At 44.0% G+C, this 14,892-nt stretch overlaps 1 protein-coding gene across 1 annotated transcript in view; it reads right to left on the minus strand.

The window, feature by feature from the left end:
• Positions 1–8,816: 8,816 nt before the first annotated feature.
• Positions 8,817–14,892, minus strand: part of ASPM (assembly factor for spindle microtubules) — a 61,385-nt gene continuing 55,309 nt past the window's right edge. Inside the window, exons 25-28 of the mRNA XM_052654073.1 lie at positions 14,421–14,575; positions 12,109–12,285; positions 10,883–11,052; positions 8,817–8,919 (exon numbers count right to left, since the gene is read on the minus strand). Of these exons, the coding sequence (XP_052510033.1) occupies positions 8,817–8,919; positions 10,883–11,052; positions 12,109–12,285; positions 14,421–14,575 (605 nt within the window). The remainder of the gene's footprint in view (positions 8,920–10,882; positions 11,053–12,108; positions 12,286–14,420; positions 14,576–14,892) is intronic.

Raw genomic sequence — 14,892 nt, forward strand, 5'->3', positions numbered from 1 at the left:
TTTCAAAAATAGTGGTCAATAATTTTAAATCAATGAGAAACACAGGGAATGTAAAAAGCAAAAAAGTAAGACAGTATCAAAATCTATGAGGAATTTGTACTAACTCAAAGATTGGTGGTGTTGAATAAAAAAAAAAAAGAACTTGTATATCACTCTTGCTGTTGAAACAGCTGACCCCTAGGTTAGGAGGAAGCAGGTATAATAGAAGTTTCATTTCTCCTCCTCAGTATTGAGGGGGAAATCTTGAACTGGGACTATTACTTAGAATTTTGTGAATAACAAAATACATATAAAAATGTTTTATTCAGAGCATAGGAAAGAGGATTTTAAACTTGGATGTTCTCTCTCAGTTTCTGAGAATTTCTTTCTTTCTTAAACTCTTTTGTGGCACATATTCCAAAGCAAGGTGCTTGGTCAGCAGCGATGCGTGCTTGCTGGTAAGGTTTGCCGTGCATGGCTCACTATTCTCTTCCACGAGGCAAAGGAGCCAAAATCAAACATAACAGGAGTAAGACTGGAAATAGGAGAAAGCCTTTTACAGGTAATCTCAGGTGCTGGGAGTCACAGCCACCTTTCTTGGGGAGGTGAGTAGAATTTCATTCCCTATTCCTTCCAATCTAGTCAGAGGGCTTCAGAGAGACTATTTGGAGGCCGTGATGTTTATTTTTTACACACTATGTCTGATTCAAGACTGACAGAAGTTGAGGAGGTAAAGAGAAACCGGCAGAGGAAAAGCCTGAGGCCAAGAAGGAGAGAGAAACTGGCATGAAGCCAGCTTTTTAAAGTACTTGCCTGAAAGGCCCACCTGTAGCCACTCTAGTTAAGAAAAGGAGAGCCAGCAAGATGTGTGTTTTTTCTTGACTTTCACCGGAGTATCGTTGATTTACAATGTTGAGTTAGCTTCAGGTGTGCAGTAAAGAGACTCGCTTATACATACACATCCACCCACTCTCCTGTAGATTCTCCTCCCACACGGGCCACTGGAGGATGGGGTAGAGGCCCCTGTGCTGCAGAGTAGGTCCTTAGTAGTTCTCCATTTTATATATAGCAGTGTGTGTATGTTCCCTGGTGACTCAGATGGTAAAGAATCCCCCTGCAATGAAGGAGACCCAGATTCTATCCCTGGGTTGGGAAGACCTCCTGGGGGAGGGCATGGCAACCCGCTCCAGCATTCTTGCCTGGAGAATCCCATGGACAGAGGAGCCTGGTGAGCTATAGTCCATAGGGTTGCAAAGCGTCAGACATGACTGAGCGACTAATACCCACAGTGTGTGTATGTTAATCCCAGTCTCCCAATTTATCCCTTCCCCCTTGTAACCATAAGTTTGCTTTCTACATCTGTGACTCCATCTGTTTTGAAAATAAGTTCATTTGTACCATTTTCTTTTTAGATTCCATGCATAAGCAATATCATATAACATTTGTCTTCCTCTGACTTCACTCACTTCAACAATGTCTGGCTCCACCCACGTTGCTGCAAGCTCAATATAAAAAACAAAACAACCCAATCAAAAAAAAAAGGGGGGGGGGGGAGTGGAAGATCTAAATAGACCTTTTTCCAAAGAAGACATACAGATGGCCAAAAAGCACATGAAAAGATGCTCAACATCACTAATTAATAGAGACACACAAATCAAAACTACCATGAGGTCTCACCTCACAGTGGTCAGAATGACCATCATCAAAAAATCTTCTAACAATAAATGCTGGAGGTGGTGTAGAGAGAAGGGAAACCTCCTACACTGTTACTGGGAATATAAATCGGTGCAGCCACTATGGAAAACAGTATGGAGGTTCTTTAAAAAGAGAAAAGCAGAACTACCACATGATTTGGCAGTTCCACTCCTGGGCATATATCCAGAGGAAAACACCATCTAAAAGGGCACACGCGCCCTAATGTTCATTGCAGCACTGTTTACAATGGCCAAGACATGGAAGCACCCTAAATGTCCACCAGCAGAAGAATGGATAGAAATGTGGTACACATATGTGTACACAATGGAATGCTACTCAGCCACAAAAAAGAGAGCCAGCAAGGTTTTGAAATGCAAAACTAAACAGGTCCCAAAGTGCTATTGAAGTAATTATCCGCAAGTGTATCGCTTCTCCTTTTCTTCTCTGTGTCTCCCAGAGGGGCCCAGGTCCTAGTTGTTGACTTGGATGGAGCCGAGTGCGGGAAGAGCTTGGGGTGACGGAGGGAAGGCTGGCCGGGCCCTTCACCTCCATACCCTCAGCTCCCGAGGACCTGGGGGAGGAAAGGCCAGCTCACTGCGGCCCAAGCTCAGGTTTTTCATTACTGTGTTGAATTGACGGCAAATGTTTTGACCGGATGATCTAATATACGATGTCGCAGATTTTATATTGTTTCACCACAAAAGACAGAATTGCTGACGAGATGCTAGCACTTGAGCTTGAATTAGGATGGTATACAGTCACGCTTTCCCCCTTCTATTAAGAAAATAAACTGTGTGTATTAGCATTTGAACGGGATAATCAGTTTCCATTCATGCATTTATCCACGCTAAGTCCTAAAGGCGGCAGGATGGGAAAGCCTATTTAAAATGCTCCTCACATGCTTTTCACCAGCTTTTATTTCATGGCAAGTATACACACAGAGTAGTCGATCAAACTCTTTGATTCAACTATTGTTGAAATGTCAAAATTCAGCAGTTTTTAACATTTTACTGTATCTGCTCTATCAGCTTATCCAGCTATAAAAATTCATGTATGAGTTTACCTTTTTATACTTTCCGTTCAGTTCAGTTCAGTTCAGTCGCTCAGTCATGTCTGACTCTTTGCGGCCCCATGAACCGCAGCACGCCAGGCCTCCCTGTCCATCACCAACTCCCGGAGTTCTCTCAGACTCAGGTCCATTGAGTCCGTGATGCCATCCAGCCATCTCATCCTCTGTCGTCCCCTTCTCCTCCTGCCCCCAATCCCTCCCAGCATCAGAGTCTTTTCCAATGTCAACTCTTCGCGTGAGGTGGCCAAAGTACTGGAGTTTCATACTTTAGCTGAACCACATCAGATGAAGTTGCTGACATCATGACAAGCCACATCATACTCACCATTTTCAACATATTTGAAAGTCAGAAGAATGGGAATTCCTCCATCACAGGTGGATTGGGTTGTTTTAGCTCAATCCTCTTACTGATAGCAACCATGTGTGTGTCAGTCACTAAGTCATGTCCGACTCTTTGTGACTCCATGGACTGTAGCCTGCAAGGCTCCTCTGTCCATGGGATTCTCCAGGCAAGAATACTAGAGTGAGTGGTCACTCCCCCCTCCAGAGGATCTTCCCAACCCAGGGATCGGACCCAGGTCTCCTACATTGGCAAGTGGATTCTTTACTATCTGAACCAAAGTGCTGGACATCGATAGCAACAATAAATATTTATAAAGTATTAAAAGCTGTTGGAAGGCAGTAGTGCACCTCCAAGACATTGAGGAATTTCAGGGCCAAGATTTAAGAGAAGGGAAGCACAGGGATTTCATCCCAGCATGCAGGAGGCACTTCTGTTCTCACAGGGCTTCCCTGGCGGCTCAGACGGTAGCGTCTGCCTGCAGTGCAGGAGACCCGGCTTCGGTCCCTGGGTCTGGAAGATCCCCTGGAGAAGGAAATGGCAACCCACTCCAGTATTCTTGCCTGGAGAATCCCATGGACGGAGGAGGCTGGCGGGCTACAGTCCATGGGGTTGCAAAGAGTCAGACACGATTGAATGACTTCACTTCCGTTCTTTCTCCTCTCATAGCAATCCTTGGTTAGGGACTGATGCTAAAAAAGACTAAGATGACATGCAGAGCTATCGACAGACCCTGGGGTCTGTGAGGAACCTAACAGTGGTTTGCAGAGCCTGCAAGAGAATAGAAAGCTCTAGGGCCTTGAAAAATGAGAGTATGTGAGAAGCAGATACAGACTGTCTAGGGACCCAAATCCACCTCAACACCATCTCAATCCAAACTGGATAAAGGTGATGTGCAGTAGTTAGTGTTTCTAGGCTAGCTGTCAGTTGGGAACAGAAATAAATTCTCTGGGGGTAAGATGACGTCATTCATAACCTTATATTGCACCTAAGTTTTCATCTTGAATGTCCTTTATTCATTTTTAAAAAAATGAAAATAAAAGGTGTGTGTTTTGGAAGGGGAATAAAACAGATGATAAAACACCTCTTCAACTTCAGCTTCGAATATGCACAAGTAAACGCTAAGAGAGCAACTCTAAACAAAATCCAAACTCACCCCCAACGGAAACCAAGAAGCCAGATAGGCTGACACACAGCAGAATGGAAGACAGCAGACCGTTTCTGGATGGGAGAATTCAGTTGAAAGAAGGCAAGGAAGTCAGTTCTCTCAGGCAGTAGACCATTTTTACAGGCTACAGCCTGACAGAACTCAGCACTCAGCACTTTGCAATGGAGTGAAGCCTTGGGTTTAAAGAAAAAGCCCACTGACATTCCAGCCACAGGTACCAGTGAGGTGGGGGGGGGGGGGGCGCAGTAATGTCCACTGAGAAAGGGGGCGATGGGGAAATGAGGCTAGAGAGTGCGAAAAGACGGGCCCGACTTTTGGGTGTGATTTCTCTGTAAATCACCAAATGATTCCTGCTGGGCTTTTTGTGGCTGTGCTGGGTCTTCCTTGCCACGTGGCCTTTCTCTAGTTGTGCAGAGTGGGAGCTGTCTTCGTTGCAGTTCCTGGGCTCCTTGTTGCGGATCACGGAATCTAGAGCACGCGGGCTCCAGGGGCTGCAGCTCCTGGGCTTTAGAGCACAGGCTCAGTAGTTGTGGCACCCTGGCTTAGCTGCTCCGAGGCATGTGGGATCCTCTCTGATCAGGGAATTAACTTGTGTCTCCTGCACTGGCAGGTGGATTCTTTACCACTGAGCCATGAGGGAAGCCCCTCCAAATGACTCTTGAATATCTACGTATTGTGCAAACTCAAAGGAACTCAGATAAGGATCAAAAATAATTGAAATAAGATTTGAGCTGCCACTGCAAAATCAATGCTCAGCCTGAGCCAATCAAGTTGTTAAAAACATTTTGGGGGGGCGGACGGAGGGATACAAGACAATCCTGTCTCCACAATACAACATTCAGTGAGTCTAGGACACAAGACAAAATTATGTGGCACACAAATAGAGGAACGTAGCCAGACACACTCCCAGAGGTTGTTGAAGAGCGAACATGTGCATGCTGACAGCAAGGCTACGAATCAGGCGGGAGTTCTACTCGAAAGCCGCCTGCGTGTGAGGGAAGCAGAGGGCTGCTGCCTGTCCAGGAGGTCATCACCTACTTTAGAGCAGAGAGGACACACGTGGCAGTGAGAGGGCTTATAGGAAAGTGGCCACAGCGCAGAGAGAGCCTCAGAGAAAGTACCAGTGGAGGGAGACACCGAGTAACCCATGTCCTTAATAACATTGCTAAGATAAACACAGATGTTCAGTTCAGTACAGCTCAGTTGCTCAGTCGTGTCCTACTCCTTGCAGCCCCATGGACTGCAGCACACCAGGCTTCCCTGTCCATCACCAATTCCCGGAGTTTACCCAAACTCATGTCCATTGAGTTGGTGATGCCATCCAGCCATCTCATCCTCTGTTGTCCCCTTCTCCTCCCGCCTTCAATCTTTCCCAGCATCAGGGTATTTTCCAGTGAGTCAGTTCTTTGCATCAGGTGGCCAAAGTATTGGAGTTTGAGCTGCAGCATCAGTCCTTCTGATGAATATTCAGGACTGATCCTTTAGGATACACTGGTTGTATCTCCTTGCAGTCCAAGGGACTCTCAAGAGTCTTCTCCAACACCACAGTTCAAAAGCATCAGTTCTTTGGCGCTCAGCTTTCTTTATGGTCCAACTCTAACATCCATACAATACTACTGGAAAAATCATACCTTTGACTAGACAGACCTTTCTTGCTAAGTTAATGTCTCTGCTTTTTAATATGCTGTGTAGGTTGGTCATAGCTTTTCTTCCAAGGAGTAAGTGTCTTAATTTCATGGCTGCAGTCTCCATCTGCAGTGATTCTGAAGACCAAAAAAATAAAGTCTGTTTCCATTGTTTCCCCATCTACTTGCCATGAAGTGATGGGACTGGATGCCATGATCTTAGTTTTCTGAATGTTGAGCTTTAAGCCAAATTTTTCATTCTCCTTTCACTAAGAGGCCCTTTAGTTCTTTGTTTTCTGCCATTAAGTGTGGTGTCATCTGTGTATCTGAGGTTACTGATATTTCTCCCAGCAATCTTGATTCCAGCTTGTGCTTCATCCAGCCTGGCATTTTGCACGATGTACTCTGCATATAAGTTAAATAAGCAGGGTGACAATATACAGCCTTGACATACTCCTTTCTTGATTTGGAACCAGTCTGTTGTTCCATGTCTAGATCTAACTATTGCTTCTTGACCTGTATACAGATTTCTCGGGAGGAAGGTCAGGTGGTCTGGTATTCCCAAAAGGCTTTTGTGTAGTGAATAAAGCAAAAGTAGATGTTTTTCTGGAACTCTCTTGCTTTTTCGATGATCCAATGCATGTTGGAAATTTGATCTCTGGTTCCTCTGACTTTTCTAAATCCAGCTTGACATCTGGAAGTTCACAGTTCATGTACTGTTGAAGCCTGGCTTGGAGAATTTTTGAGCATTACTTTGCTAGCGTGTGAGATGAGTGCAATTGTGTGGTAGTCTGAGCATTCTTTGGCATTGCCTTTCTTTGGGATTGGAATGAAAACTGACCTTTGCCAGTCCTGTGGCCACCGCCGAGTTTTCCAGATTTGCTGTCCTATTAATGCATATAGATCTTTTTGGACTCTTAATGTACCAACACACAACAATAAAGATCAACCACAATTATTGATAGAAGAAAGAGTTTGTTTCTAATAATGTTCAGCAGGTATGAAACTTAATGATGCCTTGGCAAAACAAGGGCAAAGTTTAGAACAAATTTCATTGTTTTTTTAGATAATCCAAAGTAAACCATTATTCTAAATACAAGTTATCTGCATTAATGATGGAGTATTATTCATAGAATAAAATTAGGGACTTCCTTGGCATTCCAGGGGTTAAGACTCTGTGCTTCTGAAGCGCAGTGTGTGGGTTCGATCCCTGGTAGAGAAACTAAGGACCCACATCACATGCTACATGGTGAGGCCAAAAGGTGAAAAAACAAAAACAAATCAAAATAAAATTAGATTATTAAAATTTAAAAAAAAAAACCACCTCTGTTCTTTTAAGATGTTTCTGAAATAGGCTTCTGTAAAATTGGAGGGAAAAAAAAAATGGTCCATAATCTATGAAAGCTTTAGAAACACTACTTTATGTAGCCCCCATAAGCATTTCTTGAAATAAGCAGGTTTTTAGACCATCCTTCTTTCTCTACATAGGTTGGAAATTTTTACACACACTCACAAATACACATGCCCTCAAATAGATTGTAAATGAATGTTTATCTGCATTGATTTTACCTCCTGTGAAGAAGTTATAAGCAAAGTGTTTTCAATGGAATTCTTCCTTTGTTGAAAGTAGAACTATAGTAGGTTATAATGCTTTCTTTATACAGAGAATCAGTGACAGGTGGACAATATAAAAATTTAAAAAGTAATCAAAAAGACAGCATTTTCTTAATCAGTAAAAGGTTTTAAATGTACTATCTGGAAATCATTTTTCATATATTACTTGATAGAAATACTTCTTGTACAAATACTAATTGGTCATAATCATCTTAGAAGAAATGAATACCAATTTTATGCTGCTTGACTATATCCTAGCAGTATAATTTACCAAGTAAATAAACTGTTTATACTAAAATTCTGTGACATGAAAAATGAAGCATTTGGGAGAGTCAACAAAAACCACAGTTTGGAAAATTCTCAGTACCAAGAGTGCCCAAAACACTTTATTGGAAGACAACAACAAAAGAAATTCTCTAGTTACCTTCAATATATTCTACAATACATCAATATGGTCTTTAGATCTATTCTAACCAGGTCTCAGACAATTTCCAATTAAGTTTAATCCTTACTCCAACAAATAGTTAAATGGTCTTTCCATTTCTGGCTATTACTGATTTATTTCTAACAGTTAAGAACTGTCCTGGCCCCCATTTCTAGACAGACTTTGGGACCCGATCAGACTGCAAACAGCCACTGGAGGTAGGCGTCTGCGGCCCAGGAACCACGGGTGCAGGGTTGGCAGCAGCGACCCAAAGCTATGAAAAACGGGTGGTGTTTCATAAATGAATCATCTTCAGGTCTGTGCTCAGGGACTAGAGTTTCTATTACAACCTTGCTCTCCCCAGGTCAAATTATAGCCCCACTCAGTTCCAAGTCTAAGGTTTTTAGTATGTGATGAGGTGGGCTGAATTTGCCCAATGTGCCCGGAAGGGCTCAGTTGCCCATCTGGATGGTCGTCAGGAAGCAGGGGTCGATGGCATTTGTGGGGTTATTTTATCCTCTTCTCACTTCTATGTGAGTTGGCAGACTCTTAACTTTTCAACATTTATTTTGGACAAATGCCTCAATTTACCTATAAAACAGGAACACTGAGCTACTCTTTTCCCTTTAGGAATATGATTATACGCAAACTAATGCGCTATTTTAAGATGACAGCCATGGATAACAGTGTTGAAATCATGTCGTGACATCAGTTTGTTACCTGAATAAAGCTATTAAATAAGAGAAAGAAAGAATATAAAGTTTATTTGTTACATATATCTTTTTAACTTTAATACAAAGTCAGATTTTTAAAAGTTGTACAAAGAAACCTAAAACCACTTTCCATCTGCATGATGAGCTTTCCTGTGTCTTTTCCTGTACAGGCCGAGACGCTTGCCTCTGCTAATAAGGAAGGCTGAGTGTGTCCATCACCATCTGAATAGCTTTCAGAGGAGTCATGATTTCTTCCACATTATCTCTTCTCAAAACCCAGTCTGGTTTGAGTCTGTGAGAAGAACAAAAACCTTTCATTAACTGAGTTCTTCTCTTAAGAGAGTCATGTCCACTGCTTTGTCTTAACTGAAAGGTGGCCCCTCGTGGACACATCACCCCCTCCAGGCCCCTCACGCAGGTGGGAGGCTTCCTGTTACAACTTCAGATCATTACTCCCTATCTTCCCCAAGGATGATGGTGGCTCCTTTGAAGCTCAGGATATTCAGCCATGAAACCCCAGGGTTTTGTATGTAAACTTGGTTCCTGGTCTCCACTGGACTCCTGTCCCGTCTCAGAACTCCAAATCCTTGCAGCCAAAGAGATGACCCCCTCTTCTGTCCGTTTCTTCCCCTTTCCTGCAGCTCCACCCCTTGTCACATGACCACACGATAGACTGGCACCACCCTCAGAAGGGGCCTAGCCTTCCAGCCCCAACCGCCACTTGGGATTCATCCACATCCTTCAACTTAACATGTCCATGCTCGCAGGCTCCGCCCACCGGGGGCCCACTTTCCTGGACCTCAGTGCAAGCCTGCCCCCAGCACAGCACTGCACACCTTTGCTTCCCGCTGCATACCTTTCCCTCCTGTCTACCTTGGGTACCCCAGTATAATCTCCTTTGCAAATGCTGTTAACGCTATTGTCGCTCTTTCCTACTGAATTCAGCTGGAAAGTTCTAGGCGGATTCCCAGTTGAATCCAGGCACCTGCCTTTTCCGTTCCTGCATGCTGAACGGTGCTAAAGAGAAACTACACAACCAGGCTGGCTGATTGTACACCAGCGATTGAAACCTCCTAGAAATTGCTTCCTTTCTCTTTCCCCAAGATGACTATTTTATTTTTCAAATGTCCCCTCCACACCCTCCCCCATCTGCTGCGGAGTTAATGTTTATTATCTCCTTCACTGAGAAAATAGCGTCATATCCATCTTCCTCACATGAATCCCTATCACTATATGCAATTCCATTTTCTTACTCTTTCCAGTGAAAATTCCAAATCTCAATTAATTGGGGGGTGGGGAGGGGAGTGGTCACACAGAGTGGGTGTTTCCCTATCATGGACGAGCACTGTGTGAAAAGAGTGATGAAATCTAGGCCACGTAAGATGTAGATGAACCTCACAAAGGTGTATTTATCAAGCTAAATAGAGAAGTTTGTCACAGAAAGCTGCCTATGTTTGATCCCATGTATGGGACACAGCAGAAAAGACACAACTAAAGATACTGAAATCATGTCAGTAGTTTCCAGGATAGGGGGTCAACGTGAGAGAACTGACTGAAAGGGGCACAAGGGAACTTTGTTGTGACAGAAATATTTTATCTCAGAAAAGGTGCATATATACTGTTTGGAGTTTTACCCGCCCACTCTCCCCAACAATGGCCCCCCCAAAACAAACCCCTGACTATGTCCTGATGTTGGGAAAGATTGAGGGCTGGAGGAGAAGGGGATGACAGAGGATAACATGGTTGGATGGCATCACCGACTCATGAGTTTGAGCAAGCTCTGGGAGATAGTGAAGGACAGGGAGGCCTGGAATGCTGCAGTCCATGGGGTCGCAAAGAGTCGGACGTGACTGAGCGACTGAACAACAAATTTCAAAAGAGGGGGTGGGGGGAAGAATCTTCGTTAATATGTGAATAGTTCTACAATGTAATTCATATTAAAATACACCAAGTTCTAAAATAAACATCATAGGTAGAAAAGGTGGTGGAGGTGCTCAGTAGCGTCCGGCTCTCTGCAGCCCTGTGCACCACAGCCCACCAGGCTCCTCTGTCCACGGGATTCCCAGGCAAGGATACTGGAGGGCGTTGGCATTCCCTCCTCCAGGGGATCTTCCCCACCCAGGGACTGAACCCACATCTTGCATTTCCTGCTTGGCAGGCGGATCCTTTACCATTGAGCTACCCGGGAAGCCCTGGCTCAATGAACAAATGAACACTTGGTGACATGCAACTGCAAGGGTACATTTACTGCTTACCTTGAAACCATTCTGGTTCTTACAGGTGTTTCTGGAAAAAAGGAAAGGCTCACAGAAGAATTCTTCTTTTGTTTACAAAGGATTCTTTCACTGTTCACTTTATGCTTATGAGCTGTAAGTTTGTAGAGACTATAAATACGGTCGACAACTTTGGACCTACTTTGAACATCCTAAAAAAGAAAATGTATGTTTATTAAAATAGTTTACGTTTATTAAAATAGGATTAAACTTCATATCCTTTCTTTGCCAGAAAAATCAATCACAGTTAACCAACACTGTGCAGTAACTGACAAGCTTTTAACCGTAAAAAGCCATGCTCTCCAAGTGCAGCAGTTAGACTGGTTTAAACTATAAACTAATTTAAAAGAATAACGAAGAGGGCAAACATTCAAAAATGATACACTTAATTCCATACTGAATAAAAAAAGCAAACATTAGAGTCAACATACCTATTCTACATCGTTCTCAAGTCTCATGAATTTTACCTCCTCAAAGATCCCAGTGTTACCCGCCTACCTCTCACAGAAGTGGCCCCAGGTCAAGCACAGTCTCCGGCCCAGACCCCTGCGTGCCTACACTTGCCTCCTTCTTGGTGGTCTCCCTACCTCTACACACTCTCCCAAACCCATTCTTCAATCAGCAGCCAAGGTGATGTTAAACCTTAAGCTGGAACATATTCCTTTGCTTAAAACACCTTTAGTGGTTTCCTGCAGTTCTCAGGATAAAGGTCACAATCCTATCCCGGCCCACGGTGAGACCTGCTGACTGCACACCTGGAGAGGGTAACTCAGAGACCTCACCAGGGAATGCCTGACACGTCTTTACATCACAGCGAGAGGATGAGAAGCCAATACACTGGGCTGCTTCCTGGTTTGCACGGTTCTGACTTCCCTCAAGTACATGGAAGCTGGTTGCTCCTGTGTGTGCCCAGTCACGTCCGACTCTTTGGGGTCCGATGGACTGCAGCCCACCAGGCTCCTCTGTCCATGGAAGTTTCCAGGCGAGAATGCTGGAGTGGGTTCCATTTTCCTACTTCAAGGACTGTAATAAGTCCTACTTCTAGAATTCAGCTCCTCTGACATGTGAGGAACAATCAGATCAGCCCAAAAAGAAGGTGTGAACACACACAAAACCCTATTTAAGTTATGATACTTTCCGCATAAAAGTCTTGGGCTTAAGAACATGCAAAAATTACCGCAAAGGAAAAAAAGCTGATGAATACTCACCGAAGCTCGAGTTGTCGTCTTTAATAAAACAGCCAACAAACAACAGGTTTTTGTGAAAATGCTTCTGCTCTTGTCGGCGACTTTGTCACCAGACTTCTCCTGGTACATCTGCAGAAGCTCCAGCAGTGTATCTACACAGTTTTCGACATCATAAATCGCAGAAGTCGTCTTCTCATACTGGAGGGGAACAGAACCAGGTTACGAGTTACAATGAGGGCAGATTCTCTTAGAAACACCAACTGAGAAGGAGGCTTAGAGACAAGTTTTGGACCATCTGCATCGAGAACGAGGACTTTATGAGATGACTTTCTGAGGTCATTTCTGGATCCATCTTATATGCAGATGTGCCTTTTAATGTTTTTCTTCTCAACCTACTTTAAAGTTCCACAAAAAATGAATCAAATCTGAAATCTCTGAAAATGCACACCTTGATGTAAATGAAAACAAGGTAAAAAACAAGGACATTTTAGTGAGACCCTGTCAGAAAAAACATACCATATCTGTGATAGATAATCATAGCTGTGATAGGCACTCATAGGTTAAGATAACCATAAAGGTAAGAAGAAGGTGAGCTTGCTTTAAAATAAATAAATGTGATGATCATTCGCCAAGAATCCATCTTTCATGCTTCAACTGTGAACCGCATCATTAGATTCATGTTGACATCTGCACGGTAACAGATGATGCTACTGGTACTAAGAGAAAAACAGCAAAGCGATGTGAACACTCAGCACTTGTTTGGCATATCTGCGGATTAAGCACATTATGTGCACGGATTCATTTATTCTCACAATAATATTATGAGAAAGGTATGATGACTACCGTCAGTTTACATTAAAAAAAGGGAAGCATAGAGAGGCTGAGTAACCCAGAGTGAGCGGCAGAGCTGGGATGCAAGCCCAGGCAGTCTGGCATCAGAGTCTCTGTCTCAACCACCACTCCTCAAAAAGAAAAAAGCCCAGGGGAAGTCTCAAAGTTACGGCTGATAGATAGGGCGAGGAGGATAAACCTGCCATGTCAACATCTCTGCATGTGTTAAAGTTTGGTGGAGACGACCTTGAGCAGTCCAAGGCCAAAAGGCTGACATTCGTACCTAGAGTGTCCCAGGGAGCCTGAGTACAGCGGTGGTATCAGCCTGTTTTGCCACATGTGATAGGAAGAGGTGCTGCTACCCTGGTGCAGCACAGCGTGTGGAGGGTCAGCTCTGGCAGGGGATATATGTGAGCCCACGTCCGGCCCCACCACTGACCACACGCTGGTCCTTGGGCTGGGACCCTCCCTCCTGTAAGGATGATTATTCCTTCACTACAAGATGGGAGTGAAAAAACTGGCTTGAATCTCAACATTAAAGACTTGAAGATCGTGGCATCTGGTCCCATCTCTTCATGACAAATAGGGAAGAAGTGGAAGCAGTGACAAATTTTCTTGAGGTCCAAAATCACTGGGGACAATGACTTCAAGCCATGAAATTAAAAGACGGTTGGTCCTTGGAAGGAAAGCTATGACAAACATCTCTTTGCCAATAAAGGTCCATATAGTCAAAGCTATGGTTTTTCTAATAGTCATGTACAGATCTGAGAGTTGGACCATAAAGAAAGCTGAGCACTGAAGAACTGATGCTTTCAAATTGTGGTGCTGGAGAAGACTCTTGAGAGTCCCTTGGTCAGCAAGGAGATCAAACTGGTCAATCCAAAAGGAAATCAACCCTGAAAATTCATTGGAAGGACTGACGCTGGAGCTCCAATACTTTGGCCACCTAATTTCTGATGAGCCAACTCATAGGAAAAGACCCTGATGCTGGGAAAGATTGAAGGCAGGAGAAGGGGGTGACAAAGGATGAGATGGTTAGATAGCATTACCAATTCAAGGGACGTGAATTTGAGCAAACTGTGGGAGATGGTAAAGGAGAGGGGAACCTGGCAGGCAGCAGACCATGAGGTAGCAAAGTAGGACACGACTGAACAAAAAACAACAACGAAATGGGAAGGATGATACAAACCACCTTAGAGGATTAACATGAGGACTTAATTAAATGATGCATGAAAAGCACTAGCACATAGTTAGCAAGTCCTTGATAAATGCTTGCCATCACTGTTATCAATACTACAAAAACAAAAGAAATAAAATCATAACATTCAGTGTTTCTATGTATAGCTATATTACACGAGTCAGCATATCCCCCTAAAACCCTGGCATGCAGTAAACGCACTGTAACTTGGGAGATCTCAGCTCTAGAGAAAGCAAGCATAGACCTAACTTGCTGGAGGAGAGCTCTGGACCACGGGACGCTTCACAATCGAGCTGGAAAGTACCTTGGCAACATTAAGCAAGACTTGCACGGCGTATCTGATGACCTCCATACACGGGACGCTCCGGTTACAGCTTCGGATCAAGACAAATACTTTAGAGATTGCTCCGCTCTGGGCCATCCTCTCGCAGCAAATTGAAGACAATCTAGTAACTGCCTCTGAAAGAGGAAGAAAAAAAAGAGATATTCACAACAACAGAAATCAGCCTCTTAACTACTCGTGTGTGCTAAGTGGCTTCAGTCCTGTCTGTCTCTTTGTGACCCCACGGACTGTAGCCCACCAGGCTCCTCTGTCCATGGGGATTCTCCAGGCAAGAATACTGGGGTGGGCTGCCATGCCCTCCTCCAGGGGATGTTGCAGACCCAGGGATCAAGCCCACGTCTCTTACATCTCCTGCACTGGCAGGCAGGCTCTTTATCACTAGCGCCACCTGGGGAGCCCCTTCTTTGCCTACTCTAAGGTAAAAATGCATTTC

The sequence above is a fragment of the Budorcas taxicolor genome, chromosome 16 (assembly GCF_023091745.1).
Source record: "Budorcas taxicolor isolate Tak-1 chromosome 16, Takin1.1, whole genome shotgun sequence".
Lineage (NCBI taxonomy): Eukaryota > Metazoa > Chordata > Mammalia > Artiodactyla > Bovidae > Budorcas > Budorcas taxicolor.